This window comes from Grampus griseus (assembly GCF_964374135.1).
Source record: "Grampus griseus genome assembly, chromosome: 2".
NCBI lineage: Eukaryota > Metazoa > Chordata > Mammalia > Artiodactyla > Delphinidae > Grampus > Grampus griseus.
In genome coordinates this window covers 38,390,195-38,412,883 of record NC_139018.1, presented here as the reverse complement: position 1 = coordinate 38,412,883, position 22,689 = coordinate 38,390,195, and the positions used below count along the sequence as shown (strand labels likewise).

The following is a 22,689-nucleotide window of genomic DNA, read 5'->3' as shown; positions in this document are numbered from 1 at the left end:
TGGACACATAAAGTCATTAAAGAAATTGCCCAGAATTCTTAGTAACCATCATCATCCTCACTGTTATGAACTGAATGCCTGTGTCCTCCCAAAATTGATATGTTGAAACTCTACCCCTCGTGTGATAGTATTAGGAGGTGGGACCTTTGAGATTTGATTAGGATTCAATGAGATCGTGTGGATGGAGACCCTCATGATTGGGATTAGGGCCCTTATAATAATGATGAGAGCACGTTGAGAAGCCAGCAGTCTGCAATCAGGAAGAGGGTTCTCAAAAGAATCTGACCATGCTGGCACCCTGATCTTGAACTTGCAGGCTCCAGAACTGTAAGAAATAAATTTCTGTTGGTTATAAGCCACCCAACTTATGGCATTTTGTAATAGCAGCACAAATACACTGACATTCATCAGCCAAGCTTAGGGAAACCAGTTCTGATCTGTCCTCACAGCTCTTAGCACACCAACAGCCATGAATTCTGAAAAATTAAACCTTCCTTGGGATTCAGACTGTTTCAGTCCTTGATGATGTTTCTAAACAATCATGTCCAAATGTTTTAAATACACAGATGTTCCTGTATGAGGGCTCTAAGAATTGGGTAATTATCCCTACCAGGTGGCAGTAGTCCAGTAAAACATTTCAGAAGCAATAATCCTACACATGGACAAACTCTCAAACGGATCTCTGCAAGGGCTTGAGGCTTTAAAACATCTTATTATATTCTTTCAAGACCATCGAGTATCCTCTCAGAGATGGACATGAAATAAAACAAGCACTTTTTCCTCAAGTGTTAGAAGGTCAAAAACGAAATCGCCAGCCCCTAATTCAAAATGCCCACTAGGATCCTTACGAGTGTTTCTCAATTTTGACTATTCATTCGATTGGGATGGAGGTTGAGGAGAATTGGAGGGGGCCACAGGAGTTACTCGTTCTAGGCCCCAAAGAGTTAGTTTTAATTGATCTGGAGTGAGAGCCAGGCGTAAGTTATTTAAATCTTCTCATGTGGTCTAATATGCAGCCAGGGTGGAGAAGCCCTGATCTACTGCAATAATGCCTAAATGCTGGCAGCTGCAATAGAATCTACAGATTGCTAAATTCTAATGCAGACACACCGAATTGACTCCCTAGGATTGGAACACAAAAATACAGCCTCAGAGGTCAGTCTCCTTTTCAGCCAGGTTTGGGAAACTTTGTTCTCGTACCTTGCTACTCAAAGTGTAAACCAGTATCACCTGGGAATTTATTAACATAGCAGAACCTAGGACCCACTCCAGACCTGATGAATCAGAACCTGCATTTTAGTGAGATCATCAGGTGATTCCCAAGCTCATGACTACACTCATCTTGTGCATCCTTTTCTTCCTTTTAAGTATGGAAAGCAGGCCAGGGAAGTTAGAGGACTTGGCAAACATAGGAAAAGGGCATCTAGTGGGGGAGAAAGACAGAATTAGGCCTCACCGTCTAAGACTTTCTATTTCATCACTGTATTTCTGAACTGCTGTTTAAACTTTTGTTTTCGTTTAATATAAAGGAAGCATTTCCTCTTTACAGTGGTATTTCTTCAGACATCAAGGAAAGTAACTACAATTTAATACCACTACATATTAATCCCATTCCTAAAGGAGATCACATATAAACCATGAAGTCAATAATTCTGCTGGCAGAAGTTTCTGGAAGAAGAAAGGTTATATTCAGTCAATGAAAACAATATAAAAGCATGTATTCTTCCTTTCTATAGCAATTCCAGGAAAATAATCTTTTCCTCTGAGCTGTTCCAACACTACCTGTATCTGGCATGACTAGATGGTTATTTAGGTTTTCGTTTCATTTGTTCTTATGAAAACTACCCCATTCTCTGATCCAGAAATTCCATGGACATTAACAAGTGTGGAACACCTTTTTGGGGGTTAAACCTCTCTCTCTTCCTCTCATCTTTTTTATGCAAATTACCCTAGAGGGAAGTATTTCAAAGCACAAGCACAGAGAAGTTTTCAGATATTTTAAGAAGTCCTAAGGCACAAAAAAATTCTAGAGTACTGAGGAAGAACAAAGACATGGAGGTGAGAAAAGAAAGGACTTCACAGAAAGAAACCAAACATGCTGAATAAAACACATTCACTAATTTATTCTTTTTCCAAGGTCTAGTGCTGATTCTGAGAAAAGTCAACCAGATTTTCCCTCACATTATATTCATTTAATCCTAACCCTGGAGAAGCACACCACCCAGAAATCATCACCCTTATTCTGAAAGCCCTAAAACCCTGGCATAGACCTCCTCCAGCAGAGGTGAAGTATAGGCAGAAACCGGTAAATTGAGCTAAGGGCTATTTGCAGCCACTCTCACAGAACCCCAGGGCCTCCATGAGGGAAGGACTTGAGTGCAGGTGCTCACAGTTCCAAGTATTACCCCACCCTCTGCAATTCTCTGATTCAAAGAGCTAAAGAATTCACATTCCAAAAATCAGTAGCCAAGAATGGAAATTTGGAGCTTAAAAGCAACAACACAATGAAGCTCATGCAACAATCACTAATGTTTTCTAAAAAGTACTGAAGAGGGTATTTCAACAATGCTGATTGTCAAATATTCACTATAAAGTTAGATTTGGTTTGGGAATCTTGGTTTTATTCAAAATTTTACTTTGGATAGACAGAACAAACTAAGTGGTTACCAGTGGGGAGAGGGGTAGGAGATTAAGAGCTACAAACTACTGTGTATAAAATAAATAAGCTACAAGGATATACTGTATAGCACAGGGAATATTGCCAATATTTTATAATAACTGTAAGTGGAGTACAACCTATAAAAATTTTGAATCACTATATTGTACACCTAAAACTGATATAATATTGTAAATCGACTATACCTCAATTTAAAAAACCTACTTCGGAAACATATATACATACACACACAAAAAAATTTACTTTGTTTCTCATCTGAACTAGCCTCCTGTTAAAATTTGAAGTTACATATTTCTAAGCCACAAGAACAACCAGACGGTCCAAGCCAATTATCTGGCCTGTGATACTCTTCTGAACCTCTGTAAGGAGAATACAGAAATCACCTCTGTACACAGTCTCACTGAACTAAGCTCTCTTTGGCTGCATTCTTACTTACTTCAAGGGAATGAAAAGGGAGCTAGATAACAAAGTGATAATGCAGGTGATCTCTAGACCTTCACTACAAACCTGGCAATCTCCCAGTTTTCTCCATCTCAGTCTTCTTCGTCTCCATCCTTACCTCTCTCTATGCCCGATGCTTGAGCCAAAACCCTGTAAGTCATCCTTCACACCTCTTCATTCATGCCATCCAATTCAACACTAAACCCTAATAATTCTACCAGCAGAGGCATCCACTTCTTTCCTTCTCTACTGCTACTTCCCAGGCCAACCCACCATCATCTCTTGCGTGGACAATTGCAACAGTCTCCTGGCTTGTCCCCTACTGTCACTGTTCCTCCCTCCAACCCAACTTGCTGTTATACAGCAAGTGTCTTCCTGTGGCCAGGAGAACTGTCCCCTGCACTTGGAATACAATGCAAAAGCCTCACCCAGAACAGTCAAGCCTCTGTCTCTCCACCCTTGTTTCCCGCCTTCCTCTTTTTTTGCCCACTGCAATCCAACTACACTGGCTTTTAAGCTTCACATGGTTCACATGTTTTCTCTCTGCCTGAAATATTCTTCTGCCCACTCATCATCTAGTTACCTCTTACTTTAGGCCTCAATTCAACACTACTTCCTTAGAAATGTCTTCCTTGACACCATCTCCCAATCAAAATTAGTTTCTGTTACACTCGATCACAGCACCCTCCCTTTTTCCTTCAAAGTGCTTGCCACAGTCTGTAATTTATATTTTGTCTGGGTTTGTTGAACGTCTATCTCCCCACCAGACTCCAAGTTCCATGAGGGCAGGGATGATGTCTGTTGGTTCATCACTGTATACCCACAAAAGTTTGTTGAATGATCAAATATAAAAATTCTTATTCCTATTTAAAGTCATACGGCCAATAAATAATTACTACAGCAATGCTAGACACTGTCAAGAATATAGATAAGAATTATGCTAGGTATTTTTCTTCAAAGAACTGACAATTCTGTAAAAAAAATTAAAATTAGGTGTTCCGACACAGATTTCCCTGAACTCTGGAAACTTGTGAGTTTAACTCATGGAGCATATATTACTTTTCAAACTTGTCTTAAGTGGGTGAGTGATATCTATAGATATATTTAAGTTTCAGAGAACAGTAACAGCAGAACCATCCCTGAGGCACATATAGCACATTTCTATTTGGGTTAAATAAAATCCTGGCACACACAGCTAAACAAAAGCATAAATAATTTATATATCATACCCACATCCACAATGTTGATTTCTGGTAGGTTCATTACTCACTTCTACTATGTCAATAACAGAATATAAAACTGGTATGTTTCATGTCCTTACAAATACACCTTTATCCTACAGCTCTATATCAAGGAAATGTGTGTGTGTGTGTGCCTGTGTGTGCGTGTGTGTGTAGACACATACACTCTGTACCTGTCTCATTCCACAATGAGACTAATTATTATATAATAATTGGTGACATTAAGAAGACCATCACTGTGGAAGTTGGAAATATGCAAAAAATAACTTAATTTATTCAAACTTGTTCAGCTGTCATCAAAGATAAAAATATGCCTTCACTTTTCATCTCCCTCAAGATCAAAGGTACATTTTTAAGTTTCTGTGTTTCTTTGATGGCATTAAATTCATCATTTTTCCATCTAGCCAAAGTGGTTCAGAATTCATGAGATACTTTAACTTATATTCCTGAAATTCTAATGGTAGGAATAATAGCAATTTTGTTATAGAAAATATTTCTACACACACACACAAATGTTCAACAATTCAAAGTTTCTACTTTTAATCACTGGTGTTTTGTTCATGAAAGATGTGTTTCTAAAAAGTATACTTGTCAGAATCATTAAAAGTAAAAGATAACTGCAATAATGGCCTATGAGATTCACAGTCTCATAGTACAACAGAAAACCTTCACCCTGCTGTAGATAAGAACAAGTTTTTACTGAATTTCATTACAATGATATTTCTTAAAATACCTAAGGACTTAAAACATTCACTAGTTATATAATCTTGGATAAAAGCTAAATCAGTCAAGATATGTTTGTCAGAGGGAATAAAGTATTACATTTTTAATGTTTAAGCATCATTTTTCAATCTTGCAAATAAGCAAACCCTGTTTTTGCAAATGAACTGCAGCTGTTCTAAAGGGATTCTATTTTCTTTGAAGTTAACCTTTTAAGGCAATCAAACACTAACAGCAAGATAACTAATGGAGAATTTCAATTAAAAGACTAGTCTAAGCTCCACACCTGGTAGAAAAAATAGAAGTGAGGCTTTTCTGAATGCATTTACAATCCGATTAATTTTCTAAAGCTTTGTCCTATTTTTTTTTTAATTTCTACTATCTATGCATTAGGAACTAATTGTTCAAGGGAAAGACACAGACCACAAATTCAATTCATTTCTCTCCTTTGGCCATTTCACTGAGACAGTTACAAAAAGAGGCTGAATTTCTGCCTTCTTCAGCTTCTCCAAGCACTGCCAATTACTGAGGTAAAAAGAACTGATGTTTCTTTGACTGTAAGTAGTAGCTTTTTTTGTTGAGGGAAAGAGTGGTGTTTATTTGTTTGTTTTTGTTTTGGGTTTTTTCTCCAAATAAGTAAGCCCTTGGGAAAGTGAATCCAAATGCCTTTAATCTCAGATCCACCAGTTTAAGACTTAGGAAAGCCTTAACTATTTAATACTTTGCTTTCTTCAGGTTAAAAAAAAGAAAAGTATATCTCCCCTACCTCAGAGAAAATAGGAACAGGTGAATATTTATTAAGCCCTTGCTATGATGAAGCACAGTGCAAGATCCGCTACATTTGTGGGTTTGCTGAATCTTCCCAGCAAACCCACAAGGTAGTTACTATAATCCTGTAGAGCCCTAGGATGTCACCAAGAGTAATGGCTAGAGTCAGGACGGAAGTCTGTGTCAAGACAAGATGGAAATGCCTTTGCTCTGTTGAGAGCACTGTTCTCTGCCCCACAGAGTTCCAGAAAGATGACCACTTACCTTGACGATGGTGCTCTAGTAGAAAAAGAAGCTGCTTGGGAATGAACAAGGAGAATGTATCACACCTTTCATTCCTCACTCTCAGAGGAGATCTTTTGTTTCTGGGCCCAGTAGTGAGGCAACTCTTCTTTCAACCTGTTACTCCTCCTTTGGTCTATCACACCTATACACACTGGCTGTATATGATATCGGTAATGGACATGTTTCATGCCCTGAGTCAGTAGAGTGAACGGGCAGAGGAATTCACTCACTCGGCACACAGCGCTTATAAAGGGTAAGAAAAAACTACTGGGCAAAATTCTTACCCCTAGGGATCAGTAATCTGGTTAGCAAGTAAGACTAATATTACACTGAGTGGGAAGCCAAAAATGACCCTAAGATTTCTAGACTAAAAGAGTAAAATATTAAAGACACCTCTGACAGAAATGGGGAAATACCAAAAAAGTAAGTCTATTTGAAGCCAAAACCAATGATAAATTCAATTCTCTAGCCACACTGAGTTTTAGATAACTTGTGAGGTGTACAAGAGAAATTCTACAGGCCACTGGAAATACAGGACTGGAGAACAGAAAGGATACATTTTAAATTATGACCGAGGACAAACTTGCTCTGAAAAGGAGGGTAAAGATGTAAGAAAGACAGCTGAAGGTTAAACCTGAATGACAACCATCCTTCAGGAGAGGAAAGAGGAGGAGAGGGGAAGGGAAAGGGGGATAGAAAAGGAATAGAAAGTGTATAGAAAAAGGAAGGGAAAAGGGCAGGAGAAAGTGAAAAGTCATGAAAGCCAAAAGATGAACTTGTGTGGAGAGGGTAGGGGAGCAGAGTCTTAAATCCTACAGAGCCAGAAAAATATGGACAAACAAAAGGTTTTTGGATTCACAAGAAGAATGCTCACCTGTAAACTTCTAGAAGTTTCAACATTAAGGTTTAGACAGAAATCTATTGAAAAGAGGTGCAAAAGGAAATGGTGACCAAGAATTAAAGGCATCAGCTACAGATGGTGCATTCGAAGTTTTAAACATCTAACTAATAACAATAACTAACCACACTGATACTGATATGGTGCTTGTTATGTGCCAAACACTGTTCTCAGTACTTTGCATGTATTTCCTCATTTAATCCTCACTCCAACACCATAAGCTAAGGCACTTTTATTACTTGCATTTTGCAAAGGAGAAAACTAGGTATAGATAAGTAAGTCACAGAGCTAGTAAGCCTCAGAGCCAGGACTTTAATTCAAGCCTCCAGAACCTATGGTGCCTAACCAGTGTGCACACTGCCCCTCACAGAAAGAAAAAAAAAAAGGAGAAATGTTATTTTTATCATTGTGTTCAATGTGCATCCCCAGTGCTTAGATCAGAGCCTAGCACATAGTGGGCACTCAACAATATATGTTGAATTAGTGAATGACTAACTAGAAAGAGAATGAACACCAAGCAAAAGGATGGGAGTTATTTTTAGGGGAGTTTATTCTGGGATTATTTAGCCCTCATTGAAAAATTCCTCTATTCTCTCAATGCCATAAATATGTGAAAATAAACTCATTGTGCTATAATTTGTCCCCAATCAAAAATATGCCAGCAGACAGACAAGGCTTACAGAAAAGATCAGGATAAAGATGAAATTTGCCCTCAATCTAAGTGAGCTGCTTGATTTTCAGTTAAACTTGGTGATCTGAGGCTGGCCATGCAGCCTCTAAAAAGCCAAAATCTATTCTGCCTCTTCCTCTGGATAGTGCACAGGACTGCAAGCTGCTTCTCAAGGCAGAACTCACTCAGAAGATACATCAACTGGTACGGATCAACTCCCAAGGATAAAACTTACCATCCATAACTCCTAACTGCAAAATCGTTTTTGAAACAATAGTTAGGATCAACAAATTTCTAAACAGTTATTTCCTGTATAAAAATCTATCTTCTAAGCCCTTGGAGATTAGAACAAAAATGATAGGAAATATTTCAGCTGTACATCAAGTTGGAATAAGAGATGAGTGTGAGATCACATATACATTCACCTCTCATGCTCTCATGAGTCCCATCTGATATTCCCTGTACAATGTGGTGTCCATTTTCAGATATACACATTAGTTACCTAACTATTTTAAACTATACAATTACTGACACAAGCTTACTTAATAGATTTAATCAGCAGTGTTTTAGAAAAAAATCAATTCTAGACTTGGTTAGTTTAGGAGGCAATAGCAAAAAAACCATTTATTCAACTAGTACTTAGTGCTATGTGCATGTGTAAGGTATAACCCATATCCTCAAGAAGCTTAGTCCATATACCAACACTTCCACAACTTTCCAGTTACATGTCATTACCTCTAGAAACTGCTGATTGTGCACCTAAGCTCAGATCTCAAATCATATAACTTGTGAAATCAATAGGATTTTGTACTTATGTTTCTCTGATGGGACCATACCCAAGAAAGAAGGAAATGCATTTCAATAAAATTTCAAGCAGCTTTTCAACCACTCTTCCTTTATAAACTATTTCACTTTTTATTTACTTTTCCTATCTTTTGCCATGTGAAAACTTAACATATCACAAAACTACTATCTAGAATGTACAGAAATATTTCTCTGTATTAGTAACAGTATCCATAAACAACCAAATACTAAAATAATGTCTAACACACTGATATATGTGACAATATTGTCACAGCCTTCATTTGATCAAGTATCTTTCAAGACCAAGCCTTTCCAATACTAAAACTTCTACATTATATAAAATGAGACTATTTAAATTACTCTTTTTAGTCATTCTTCAATAATGAAAAGGAGTTATATCATACATTATTAAGCTAGGGTATTTAGTGGAACACACTAAGGATTTTTTTTTTCAGCCTTGTTGAGGTATAACTGACAAATAAAAATTGTATATATTTAGGGCTTCCCTGGTGGCGCAGTGGTTGGGAGTCCGCCTGCCGATGCAGGGGACACGGGTTCGTGCCCCAGTCCGGGAAGATCCCACATGCCGCGGAGCGGCTGGGCCCATGAGCCATGGCCGCTGAGCCTGTGCGTCCGGAGCCTGTGCTCCGCAACGGGAGAGGCCACAGCAGTGAGAGGCCCACGTACAGCAAAAAAAAAAAAAAAAAAAAAAAAAAATTGTATATATTTAAAGTGTACAACTTGATGGTTTGATATACATATACAATCAAGCTAATTAACATGTCCATCATCTCACATAGCTAGTGTTTTCTTTTATTGTGTGTGTGGTGAGAACATATGACTGGAGTTTTTAAAATTCTATGAGTAAAGAAAGATGTTTTACAAATGTCCATTTCTTACAGCACATCAAGACTACTTTCTTTGACCTCAATTTCCGCAACAATAATTACCACTGGTTTTGTGACTTGTTATTTACGTTCATTTGATTTCACTGTGTACCTCTGTTCTTCATAAAAGTGCTGTATGGCATACTTTAATTTTTCCCATTAAAAATGATTTTGTTTGGGACATTTCAGAGCATCTCTCAAAATATGGTTTCTAACCCTACCAAAAAGAAAAAAATCCCTAAAACCAAGATTCAGACTCGATGACTGACAGGAAATAGAACCTCTTAAAGTAATATGTCTCCAATCATATTTTTTTGAGAGTTTAATAAATTTGAAGAACTTTGAGGAATATTTACTTTAGCTCTGTATTTTATTTTTAAAGTTTGGATAGCATCAAAATACTAGAATCATATAATACCCTAGGTAAGTAACTGTAAATCTGTAAACTATCTTTTAATAAGATCAAAGCACTGTCACGAATTGATTCTGCTTCACCAACTTAATCAAAATTATATCAAGACATCTGATGAGGAAAATTTTTGTTGAAATAGAAAATATATATTCATCCTTCTGGTATGAACATTATTTATACATTATTATTCTGCAAAACTTTATATTTCATACGTATTGTCACCACACTGAGATGATTTATTACAATAAAATTTTGTTCATCTGCCAAAGTAAATACTCTACTAGTCTAAAATTTATTTGAATTTGTTTCCAAAAACTGTTTTTACTAATACCACATTCAGTCACAAAACGTAGGTCAATTCCTTTCTTCGTTTCACTTTCCTATATGTCTTGTGTTTTAGATATTTTCTGCCAAGAGTAAGAACTAACTGCGTTGATTTTAACCCCCAAACTTGAGGAAAAGGACAGAAAAGAGAAACAGAAAGATATTAACTACTTAGTTCACCTGTGGCAGAACCTATAGTGCCCTCTTGTGGTGAATGGTAACTACAGCACTCTGGAGAACGGTACAACTTTTCCTAGACCAGACACTGGAGAGAAGGTGGGAAGCATTGTTCCTCTATGCTACCAAGCAGCTGTTATTAACAATGAAAGTAAAAGATAAATATTGACTAAAATAAAAGACTCCTTTATAGAAATGTACTCAGTCACCATCAGTTAGAACAATCATAGCCACTCCCTTCTATTAACAAAAATACTGTTTTATGTTTCTTTTAGTAGGGCAGTTGACAGATGGCTAGGCACGTGGATTTCTTATATACTCTGCTTCTGGAATCAAGCAAAAGATAAACAAACAGAGCAATTTCTAGTGGACACAAGAATGTCCTGGGACAAGCAACTCTCTAGTCCACAAAGTACTGCATTTGTTATACAAGGCAGTGTGGACTCTAAAGCAAGGGACAATCCTCTGGCTTACTTATAAATATAATTTAGGAAGTGGTCAGTATAATTTCAATCTCTATGATATTTTAAAGGTAAAAGTGATACATTATAAGACCTGGGTAAACCAAAGCTTCAAAAACTCTAAGTGGTTTTATCAACATTTCCTGAGTAGTATTTTAGATCTTCCAAGAAAAAATATCAAGTACTCGATACCAAAAAAACCCCAAAATAATCCATTTGTTTTCCACAATTTTTTTAATTGGATAAGAATTATGAGTTAATATTTCTTTTTTGTTTTGTTTTTAAATCACTAGTTCCCTTATTGCCCCTCCTATAGGTTCTCATTTAAGACCTTAGTTTTTACAAATATTAATTATAGCATAAAAATGATTCTGGATTTTCCTACAGGTAAGAGCACTGAGGAAAGGAAGTGCTTGTGCAAGCAGGTATTTCAGGCAAAATGGTAACTGAGCACACTCGACTTCTTCTTTTGAAGGTTAAGTGGTTCATAAAATACTGCCTTTTCTGTTTTCTTCTTTCCTGGGCCCCTTTTTTCTCTAAAGAGAAAAACATTTCTAGTTTTTCATAATGTTTAAAATATTAAAGAACAGTTCATTCTAATTTAAAAGACGTTATTTTTATAGTTAAAAATTTTCGAGATGGCAACCAGGTTTACTGTCACCCAAACTAATCATTTCTGCCTATTTGTTAAGGAATCAAAGACAACATATATATAAAATGTACTGCCCAAAGCAATAATCAGATTGAAGGCCTTGGAAATGTTTTGTTTTGTTTTGTTTTAATCTAAAATTCTACCTAAAAGTCTTAAAAAACTGTTGCTTTCTTTCAGGTACCTACCCTCTACTCATAAGTGTACTGCTCCCTATGGCCCAAAATATATTGGTGAATAGCTTGCATAAATACTGTGCAAGGTTTAAATAAGGGAAGATGGCCTGATAATGTTCCAGACACAGATTCGGTCAGTAGGCATTTTGGACGGGGGCCTCCTATGAGACACTGCACGCAGTTAATGAACCCACCACATGGTTCCCAAACTTTCCCTTCCTAGCAACATATTTTGATTCTACTAGCCAAAAACGTTATCTAAACCTTGCTATTGCATTTATGCTTTTGACCTTTACAATTTCTTGGAGTAATAATGTGTACTCTATACCTACTAGAATCACATGTTAAAAATGATTGTAATTACTTTTATTTGTCTAAAAATGATCTTATCTTTTATCTTAAAACTAAAGAGAGGAATTCCCTACTTCTACTATTTTGGGATTTGGCTATAAAGTATGTTTGTATCCATCCTACTCAATGGCCCTCGTCTTCTACTATTCTACTATTCTGGGATTTGGCTATAAAGTATGTTTGTATCCATCCTACTCAATGGCCCTCATTATTTTATTTTATAGACTTTGAATCACCAGTGACAATTTGAAATGTTTTCCCATAACAGACTGTGTCAACTAACCAAGGAAAATAAAAAGCCAATCTCAAGAGGTGTAAAATAACAGCAAATAGGCTACAGTGCTACTCTAAGGCAAATAGGCTACTCTAAGGCAAATAGGCTACTCTAAGGCAAATAGGCTACTCTAAGGCAAATAGGCTACAGTGCTACTCTAAGGCAAAGAATACAGCACTGTTATTCTGGGAAATTGCAACTGAGGAGTTTGGAACTTTATTAGGATATCCTCATGTTTAAAAGCTATACCCAAATATACCACACTTCTTGCTCTTTTCTTCTGCATCAATAAGTTTTCTGACAGATTTCTAATTTGCTGAGATTTCAGCTCATTAGTGATCACTGTGGACAAATAAAAGCTTGACGTTTTCTCTTGGTGTCCATTGCCCTTTCATATCTAGTATCCCTCCTTTTCTCCCTCTCTCTCTCTCTTTCTATCTCTCCCCCTCCCTCTCCCTCCCACACTCCTTCCCTCCCTCTCTCTCCTTCCCTCTCTCCTTGTATTTCTGCTACTTTTTACATCTCTCTTTTGCTCTTTCTATGTGTGAGACAGAGAGAGAGTTTACTTCCTCTGCATCTACCTTTGTGTCTGGGTAGATACCTGTCTGTATGTTTATCTGTGTGTATCTCTAGATATGCTTCTACTCCGACTCTCACTAAAAGATCTGATATTTTCATAAGAAGAAAATGATGTTGTATCAGAAAGAGAAGCACTTCATGGGGTAAAAGTAACCCATCTTCGTCAAGTCTTAGCTGTATTAGGAGTGCTGCCTCTTTTCTTTTCCACTAAAGCTCTGCCAGTACTTCACTTTCAATGTTGTTAAGTTAGTGAATAATGAAATCTTCACGGTGACAAACTCAGTCCATCTGTGAGAACCCTGAAGGGAATTTTCTGTTAATCTCAATTTCTCAGAATGAATTTTTCTATTTCTCTGCCAAATCATATAGAAATGGCAACAAGTGTGGGATACTCACACATAAATGTGTAGAGAAATTTAGTACCGTAATTCTCAATTTCTGAGGTTCTTCCTGTACAAGTGGCACTGAGACTTTCCGTTATTGATTACATACACATGCTCGTACACTTTCCTCAAATATCTAACACATTTCAAACAAAGCTCAGAGGTTTTGAGTAGTGGTATTAAAAGTTAGCCAGGGATTCCCTGGTGGCACAGTGCTTGAGAGTCCGCCTGCCGATGCAGGGGACGTGGGTTCGTGCCCCGGTCCAGGAAGATCCCACATGCCGCAGAGCGGCTGGGCCCGTGGGCCGTGGCCGCTGGGCCTGCGCGTCCGGAGCCTGTTGCTCCGCAACGGGAGAGGCCACAACAGTGAGAGGCCCGCGTACCGCAAAAAAAAAAAAAAAAAAAAAGTTAGCCATAAGCAATTAGAGGTGGTACTTAAAATGCAAAAACAGATAAATTTTCATTTGTACTTGGTGCTATCCATGGAAAGAAACATTAAACCAGTGAAGCAATTATAACATGAAGTGTAAAACAGATAAAACCTTCATCGACTTGGATGGTAGATTTAAAATGGAGGCAACGGAAGCAGCTCTTTCTAAGCCACATAAGGTAAGTCTTAATTTCATGGTGTATCAGAAATAAAAGATATTCTACAAACTGGCTCATAGTTCCAGTCTGTATGAGAAGTTTCAACCAAAGATGCTATATGAGTGAACTTCAGCCAAGGATTCTCATCTCCTTTCTGGTTACCGCGCAGAGCAATAGACAGCCTCCAGATTTTATTCTTTAAGGCCTTCTCTGAGAAGTCCTCTCACAGACCAAATTGCATGGAGTTGAAATAACCCAAGAGGATGAGAGAGCTGAAAAACAGACTGATATACCTTAAATAGCTAATTCCAATAATCTTTAAATTTCCCAACCTGGTTGTTTTAACAGTAATATCTCCTTGTACTCTAGGTTTCTGTACAATATTAATATAAGAAAGTAATGTATAAACATAGAAATTGGCTACCATTTATTTATATTTATAGTATATATTTTTTAATATTTTATATTATCATAAAAAATCAAACACATTTGAAATCACACTGGAATGGCTAAAAGTATTATAGTTTTTTTTACACTAAATCAGGCCTATTAGCTATTTTTTTTTTGAACCCAAAAATGTCTGTTCAAGACTTGTATAGTATCAGGCATTGACCAAATGAGAAGAAACAAAGTCAAAAGCCTCAAATGAAAACCAAATACCATGTCAGAGCTTGATGAGAAATACCTTGGGACACTTACATATAGTCCCCAAATCAGGGGAAATATTTGCAAGCCTAGTTTTAGAAGAGCTCATATCCTAGGAATTAATATAACCTAATCTACCAATTCAGGAAGAGCATAATTGTATTTAATTATTTATTATCATTTGAGTGTGCCTCTGTCTTGCCACTAAGGAGGGAGCTTTTTGAGAGCAGAAGTGTCTTAATCATTTTTTTATCCGAAGGACCCCACAGAGTGTCTCTTGTATAAGGCACCCAAATAAATATTGTTTCACTGAATGAATGAATGAATGAATGATGATTATGGAATTGCACAGAGTATTTCCATTGCTTTGGTCCAAAATCTACTGTAATCAACATGCAGAAATGTCTTTCTCATAATTCTCCAAGCAAAGGATCTCAAAATATAATAACAGGTCTCTGAAGGAAAAAAAACAAAAAACTTTAAAGGATATTTTACATATCTTTAAAGGATATCTTTACATATCTTACAAAATTGAAAATTATATAAAAGATTTGAAAGCAAGTAGAAAATGTATATTTCAGTAAAATGCAAAGTTTATAAGGTCCTAAAATGTGAAATATATAACCATCCCCATTCCGATATCTTAGAGGAAATGAATGCATAAATGGATGGCAATTCAAAGACACTTTAAGGCAAGAAAACACTAACATCAGTAGCAAGGTAGAATTGCATTTTTAAAATTCTTTCTCCAGTTACTTTAAAAGCACAGTAGCTATTGCTTCCCTTCCACATTTCTCCTGTTTAAGTCAAATCAAATATATCATATAGATCAATACAGACCAATGCAAAACAGAAAAACAAAAAAAACTTTAAACACAAATTTGACCATAATGATTGCCTTCCCATTTTTCCAGAACTGACTCTCTTTCTTAGGTTCAACCCCAGCTAACCTCTCATACACAAGGCTCCTTTCAAAGGTGCCCATTGGGCCTGAAAGCCATTCCAGAGACTAAATCTTAAGTAGCCACTTTCACAGCCATTCCCAACTTGAGGGAACCCTTCCACTGAGATTAACTCAAAGAATTTGATCAGTCTCTTCAGCCTACTTGTTTAAAAATGTGGGGAAACGATGAACAAAAAAGATATCCCTCAACAAAGCGAAACTCAACTCTGTTCTCCAGATGTACCTACACCCTAGCCGCTGCTCCCCCTTGGCTTCCTGCGGTTCTGGGCTCTGGACAGGTGGGAGGGGGGAGAGTACGTCTTGGGGAGGGGATGCAACTAACTTTCCTCTGCCACCTCATTCCCACTCCCACCTAAAGTCAGGTCCATCTTGTAACTGCAGCCGCCAGGTAGGGCGGTCTGCGTCCCCCTCCCGCCCTGGGAGAGGGATGGGACGGGGAGGATGGGGGGCGTGGGTGGGCAGGATGGAGGTGGAGAGGTGTTCTGACTGCAACTCTTCTTACCGCTGGAGCGCCTGACGATGTTCTCCAAAAATGTGTTCTGCGGTGCCACCAGCCCTCTCTTGCCCCCCGGCATCCTGGGTCTGGAGAGCAGCGGCCAGGATCCGCGGCGGGGGAGGGGGGAATGCAGGAAGAGAAGGTGGAGAAAGAAGAGGAAAAGGTGGAAGAGAAGATCGAGCCCAAAGAAGAGGGGGCGCGGCGGCGGCGACGGGGTCCCCTGACTGAGTCTCCAGCCCGACCCGGATGAGCAGCTCTGGGGAGGAGGACCAGGCAGTTCATGGTAGTAGCGCTCCCCCGGCCGCCGCTGCCCAGACTGTGGCGGTGCCGCACACGGGGCTCGGGAACTGCAGGCTCCGCGGGGCACAGTGCGCCTGCGCCGCCCCCGCTGTCGCTGTCCCGCCGGTGCTGATGCTGAAGCTGTTGCTGAGGCTGCTGTCGCGGCGGCGATCACCTAGGCGCGGGCTCAGCATTTCTCCCCCTGCCCCGACCCCGGGGCCGGGGGAGCAGGAAAAGCCCACTCAAAGCCCTATCTCCCAGACCCTCTACTGCGCCTTCCTCTCCCACTTCCTAGCCTACCCCTCCGGCGCAGCTGGATCAGCGCTGCCCAGCTGAGTCCAACTTCTGCCCGGCTGTGCGCCTGGTGGCCGCTCCTCTCTCCCCGGAGATCGAGGCAAACGCTCGCTGTCCAGTTGAGCCGTGGAGTGGGAGAGGAAGTGGGAGAAGCAGGCAGGATGCCAAAGAGGGCAATGGGCAGTCGGAGGGGTCACATCTCAGTTTCTCCTGCCAAGGTCCCGAGTCCCGGCTGCTCCCGGGGCGGAGGTGTTGATCATCTCCCGCTCCAGTCCGGGCTGAGCGCGCAGCAGGGACTGACTGAGCGACGCGCGGGGACGCAGAGCAGCCACCTGACGCTGCTACCGCCCCCCTCTGGGCTTCGGCGCCTGAAGCTCAACAGAGGAGATTTCAGCACCCGCCCTGGCCCACACCTTGGAGCTCGAGCCAGATAGGGTCGGAGCGCAGAGCAGGAGCGGGAATGGCCCCGGCGCCCCAGGCTGGGTCTGGCCCGCGGAGGAGCGTGGCGGCAGTACAGGGATGCTTCCCAGGGCTGCGGAGCGCACAGGAGAGCAGCGAGCCCAGACACTGCTAAGTTGCGGAAAAGGTTGCACTTAATGCAAGGAGTAAGGGAAGAGAGTGAATAATTCACACCCAAGAGAAGGGAGAGTGCAGCGGGAAGCGTTTGCTGTGGAAAAACAGTAAAGGCGGGGTTCGGGGGGGGGGGGGTGACGCTGCACAGGACTGGGGAGTGTGGGCAGGAAATTTCTCTACCAACGCTCGGAACCGGCGACAGGAGGGGAACCGCTAGAAACAGAGTCCAAAACCCAGAGTCTATGACGGAGAAGGGAAAATAGCGTAAGTGCAAAGGGACCGGGGAAAGAGATGAAAAGAAATGGAGGAGCTCACGCCGCGGCACCGGCACCTTCTTTTATCTAAGGCAGTGGTTCTCAAAGTGGTCCCGGACTGGCGGCATCTCCTAAGAACCTGTCAAAAATGCAAATTATCAGGCTCTATCCAAGAGCTAGGAAACCGGGAACTCTGGGAGCGAGGGCCAACAATGTTTTAACAAGCCCTCCGGATAAATATTATGCCCGCTCAAGTTTGAGAGGAACTGATCTACGGCTTCCCCTCCAGAGGCTTCGCCAGGGCCAGTCTAGAAAGGACGACTGCATAAACAGGGTCAAGGAGTGAGGACAGAAAGTGCACTGCGGCCAGGTGAGAGGTTGGTGGCGAGGCAAAGTGTTAAGTAGGCAGGCGAAAGGAGAGTTGGATGGGGGCGTCCCCTTTTGCTAGATAAGAATATGCTAGATAACCTCTGTTAGGAACGGTCAAGGTTAGGTTACCCGGAGACAGCGGGAATCTGGGAATCTCCCCGGCAGAGGTCAGAGGAAACAACTCCTGCTCGGCTCCTACCCTGGGCAAGGAGAGAGGGGACGGGGGGGAGTGGGGGCGGTGTCTTGCCTAAACCCCTAGATTACCAATCACTGGCCTCAGGTTACCATCACTGCCTCTCCAGAGCGGTCGATGTAAGGGCCATTGCCTGTAGCTGAGAGACACATAAATACACAGCCAGGATCCAGGCTTTATCTTAGGATCCTTTTCTCCCTCTCCTCTGCAATTTCCACCCGTTCCTGCAGTGCTTAGGCGGCTGAGCAAACCCAGAAGGTTGATGCGAGGTAAAGAGCAGTTGGCTCTGCTAGGATTCTTTCCGCACAAAATCAAGAGACTCGGTACAATAACACTAGTCTAGCCTTGCTTTCTACCCGAAGCACGGCTGGTGGTGCAAGTTTATTTCCCTACAGATAGACTGCCTTCTAAATGTGTTTAGGTACATTATGACTAATTAAATTACAAGGGACTCAGGCACAGATTGGATCTTTGTGGTTGGCCTGCCATGACAGGAGTCAGAGATGTGGCTGAGGTTACAGCTCCCTTCCTGCAGTTGACCGGGTGTGTACAAGGGTGATCTCGGACAGGCAGCGGTGAGTGGTGGTGTGAAGCGAGATCTTAATTCCCTGCCCAGGAACTGAACCTGTGTAGCCTGGATGAAAACCAGGAATCCCAGCCACCACCACCCCTGGCTCTTGACCCCAGTGAAAAATGCATTTCTCATAGAGGCAAAAACTGTAAAAACAGGTACATGCAGCTCAATATCAAAAAAACAAACAACCCAATCCAAAAATGGGCAGACGACCTAAATAGACATTTCTCCAAAGAAGATATACAGACTGCCAACAGACACATGAAAGAATGCTGAACATCATTAATCATTAGAGAAATGCAAATCAAAACTACAATGAGGTATCATCTCACACCAGTCAGAATGGCCATCGTCAAAACATCTACAAACAATAAATGCTGGAGAGGGTGTGGAGAAAAGGGAACCCTCTTACACTGTCGGTGGGAATGTAAATTGATACAGCTACTATGGAGAACAGTATGGAGGTTCCTTAAAAAACTACAAATAGAACGACCATACGACCCAGCAATCCCACTATTGGGCATATGTCCTGAGAAAACCATAATTCTAAAAGAGTCATGTACCAAAATGTTCAATACAGCTCTATTTACAATAGCCAGGAGATGGAAGCAACCTAAGTGTCCATCAACAGATGAATGGATAAAGAAGATGTGACACATATATACAATGGAATATTACTCAGCCATAAAAAGAAACGAAATTGAGTTATTTGTAGTGAGGCGGATGGACCTAGAGTCTGTCATACAGAGTGAAGTAAGTCAGAAAGAGAAAAACAAATACTGTATGCTAACATATATATATATGGAATCTAAAAAAAAAAAAAGGGTCATGAAGAACCTAGGGGCAAGACGGGAATAAAGACGCAGACCTACTAGAGAAGGGCTTGAGGACACGGGGAGGGGGAAAGGGTAAGCTGGGACAAAGTGAGAGAGTGGCATGGACATATATACACTACCAAATGTAAAATCGATAGCTAGTGGGAAGCAGCTGCATAGCACAGGGAGATCAGCTTGGTGCTTTGTGACCACCTAGAGGGGTGGGAGGGAGGGAGACACAAGAGGGAAGAGATATGGGGATATGTGTATATGTATAACTGATTCACTTTGTTATAAAGCAGAAACTAACACCCCATTGTAAAGCAATTATACTCCAATAAAGATGTTAAAAAAAACAGGTACAAAGTTTATTATTAAAGACACAGCACAACAGCAAGTGGGAGAGCACACAGAGAAACTGTTTAGTTAAGACAAAAGCAAGGCAGAGATGCACACCTGGAGAGAAAGGGGGTGGGCGTCCTCCCTAATGAGGAGGAGAGCAGTAAAGAGGTGGTTAAGTCATCTATATACCGCAGTTCTTCCAGGTGTTTGTTTACCTTTGGCCAATTATCTGGTTTCTTTTTCCACACCTGCCCTGCCCTAGGACCCTCCCCAACATGCGTGAGCAACTTTTTTCCAAGATGGATTACAGCCTGGAGGCCTATGGGACGGCCTTAGCATCACATATTATGGGTCCTTTTTGACCCCCAAGGAGCCTTTCAGCATGTGTGCAATGTTTCCCTTGCCCCAAGGATGGGAAATGTATGACCTCTTGATCTTTTAACAGGGTTTAGTCCCACTCTGTCCCTGACATAAAAATGTCCAATGTCCGGTTATTTACCCTATTTCTGTTGCTGGTTTCTACATCGAGGTGCAGATCTCGAAATGTAGACAGGAGTCCAGTCGTAAATATGTAGTCCTGGAGCCCGTTTGTCTCTTGCTTCAGGAAATGTAAACAGGGGGCTGGTAATGAACATCCAGCCTGGAGCCCATCTTCTTCTCACCCCAGGAAGTGTGAATAGGAGGCCAGTTGTCAATGTCTAGCCCGGAGCGCACCTATCTCCTGCCTCAAGGGGAAGGGGAACTCGAAACCTGAGCTGAGACACACAATTGGATTTTGCCTCTCCTCTGGTGGGTCTTGTGTGACCTGTGTTTATGTCGACTAGGCTACTGTACAGACCATGACTAATCAGCCATTCCCAGACTGAAGTGGTGAACAAGCAGGCTGATTTTATATGTATATAAAATTAAAATAAAATATATATAAATATGTATAAAAATAAATATATCTATTTCCTAGACTGCTATCCTAGACTTTTAACATATGATAAATCCATCATCACCATTAACAGGAGCTGTCTCAAATCTATATGTTCTTCTGCACATCATCAGCTGCCCACATCTCGCCTCTGGGTATTGATATAAAATCTCAGCTTCCCAGCATTTCCCATCTAGTATAAATATCCCTGTTCCCAATCACTCCTCTCTGGGTGTATTAGCTCACACTTCTCAAAGAGGAAACTCTTTTGGACTCTGTTAAGACACAGTCACACAATTACTAGTAGAACGTCCCCATTTATTTCCATCTGCAGATTTAATTAAAATGACATTTATCCTTTCTTCTTTGTCCTTAATAACTGCATAGCATTATAACTTTGGAATTATTTTAATTATTTTAAAAAATGGTCATTATAAAGTGTCAAATCCTTGGTTTACACACTGTTCTTAATCCTCTAGTTTAAATTTTCATTTTACAGAAGAAAAATACAAGACCCAGAGAGATGAAGTGCCTAATCCAAGATGACACGGTGCTTTAGAGGTACATTATGACTAGAACTGGGTCTTCTAATCCTGTGGTGAGAGCTCCTTGTAAATAATAGAAAATAATCTGATGTTGGCATAGTGTGGTAACAACCAGCAGCATCCAATTATCTCTATTGCCATCACTGGTTTTGTAGCACTAGAGAGAATCACTTGCAACAGCTGGTAATCACGTGCAATAGCTCCTAATCAACACAGAGTTAAGGAAAACAGAGCAGCACTGGCACCGTGTGGACTGACTGACCCTAAGGAATGTGCTGGCAGATTGCAGCAGGTGCCAATACAGCGTTTTATAAGTGTTTTGAAGACAGAGTTGTTGTAACCAAGCCACAGCATATACAGGTGAGAGAGACAGGAATCAAAAAGCTTCAATGTCACACAAAGGGCTTCTTTTTGTTTGTTTCCTTGCAGAGATTCCATTTTAAAGCAGAAGCATTTGTCTTGGGGTATTGTAATTAGAGTGGTGTTGTCTGTGAGAACGAAGAGTTCCAATACCCAGAGGTGTTTGCGAACTCCTAAGTCACAGCTATGAAATGAAGGAAAGCTGGCTGAGCTGCAGGTGTGTTCCAGTTTAACAGTAACCAAGACAAGAGTGAAGAGCTAGAAAACTGATATATTAGGAAATGATGGTTTGTAATTACTATAGGTTTGCTGAAGGATTCTTTTATCAAGCACATCTTCCTTTGAGGATTTAAAATATAGTTTATTTGACAGTAGCTGTAATTATGTGTAAACTCTCAAAAATGCATTAAAAATCGGTCCAGTCTGACAATGTTTGATCCCTTATGTGAAAATGGCCCACCCACTGCTCTCTAGGGGGATGATCTTTCTCTCTAACCCTGCTCTCTGTTTCTGAGCTAACCTCAGCAGAGGTCTAAGGTGCAATCTGCAGATGCTAAATGGGTGGCTCTGAAGGAGAAATGGCGGAAGGAAGAAAACAGAAAGCCAGAAGTTGCTCTCCATCCTGGCCTCCAGGAGTGGTGTCATCAGCAGCAGTGTCAGTCCAAACATTTCCTCCTTCCCAGTCTATTTTCCGAATCTCACTCTCTGCCTCCCCCAGAGCCCTACCCCTGCTCTAGCAATGAAATATCCAAATGATTGTTTGATTCCTTTGCTTGCACAGTCCCACACTTAAACTTATAACCTTCCTCCTTCTCCTTCCCACCCCCGAATCCAAGTTGAGAGAAAGCAGAATATAGGTTGTATTGTATAGAGGTTCAGTGCTTCGACTCTGGACCCAGACTGCCTGGAATTTAATCTTGTCCCTGCCACTTACATAACCTAGAGTAAGTTATTTAGCCTCAATTTCCTTTGCTGTAAAATGGGGACTAAAAATGACCTATTTAGTAGGGCTGTTACGAGGACTAAATGAGATCCTATTCGATAGCTATTAAATAATACCTGGCATGTAACAAGGACCATGTAAGTGTTTGTTAAGTAAATAACCCTTTTCATCCCCTTCTACTTTCATTTACAGTAGTAACTCTAGGTGGTGGTCACTACTAATGCTCACCAATAACCAAGTGCCTTCCCCACTTCCTTGAAATTAGTTATGGCCATAAACTAATTCTGGTCAATGAAATGTGAATGGAGGTGATGTGTATTACTTCCTAGTAAAAGCAGATAAGAGCCAGGACTCAGTTCTTG

General features: G+C 40.6%; 1 protein-coding gene across 1 annotated transcript in view; it reads right to left on the bottom strand.

Annotated features, from left to right (window-relative positions):
• The window catches only part of KCNH5 (potassium voltage-gated channel subfamily H member 5), a gene marked incomplete at both ends in the record, with an annotated part of 325,030 nt that extends 309,081 nt beyond the window's left edge, over positions 1 to 15,949 (bottom strand). The window contains one exon of the mRNA XM_082649042.1: positions 15,877 to 15,949. Within this exon, the coding sequence (XP_082505168.1) occupies positions 15,877 to 15,949 (73 nt within the window). The remainder of the gene's footprint in view (positions 1 to 15,876) is intronic.
• Positions 15,950 to 22,689: the final 6,740 nt, after the last annotated feature.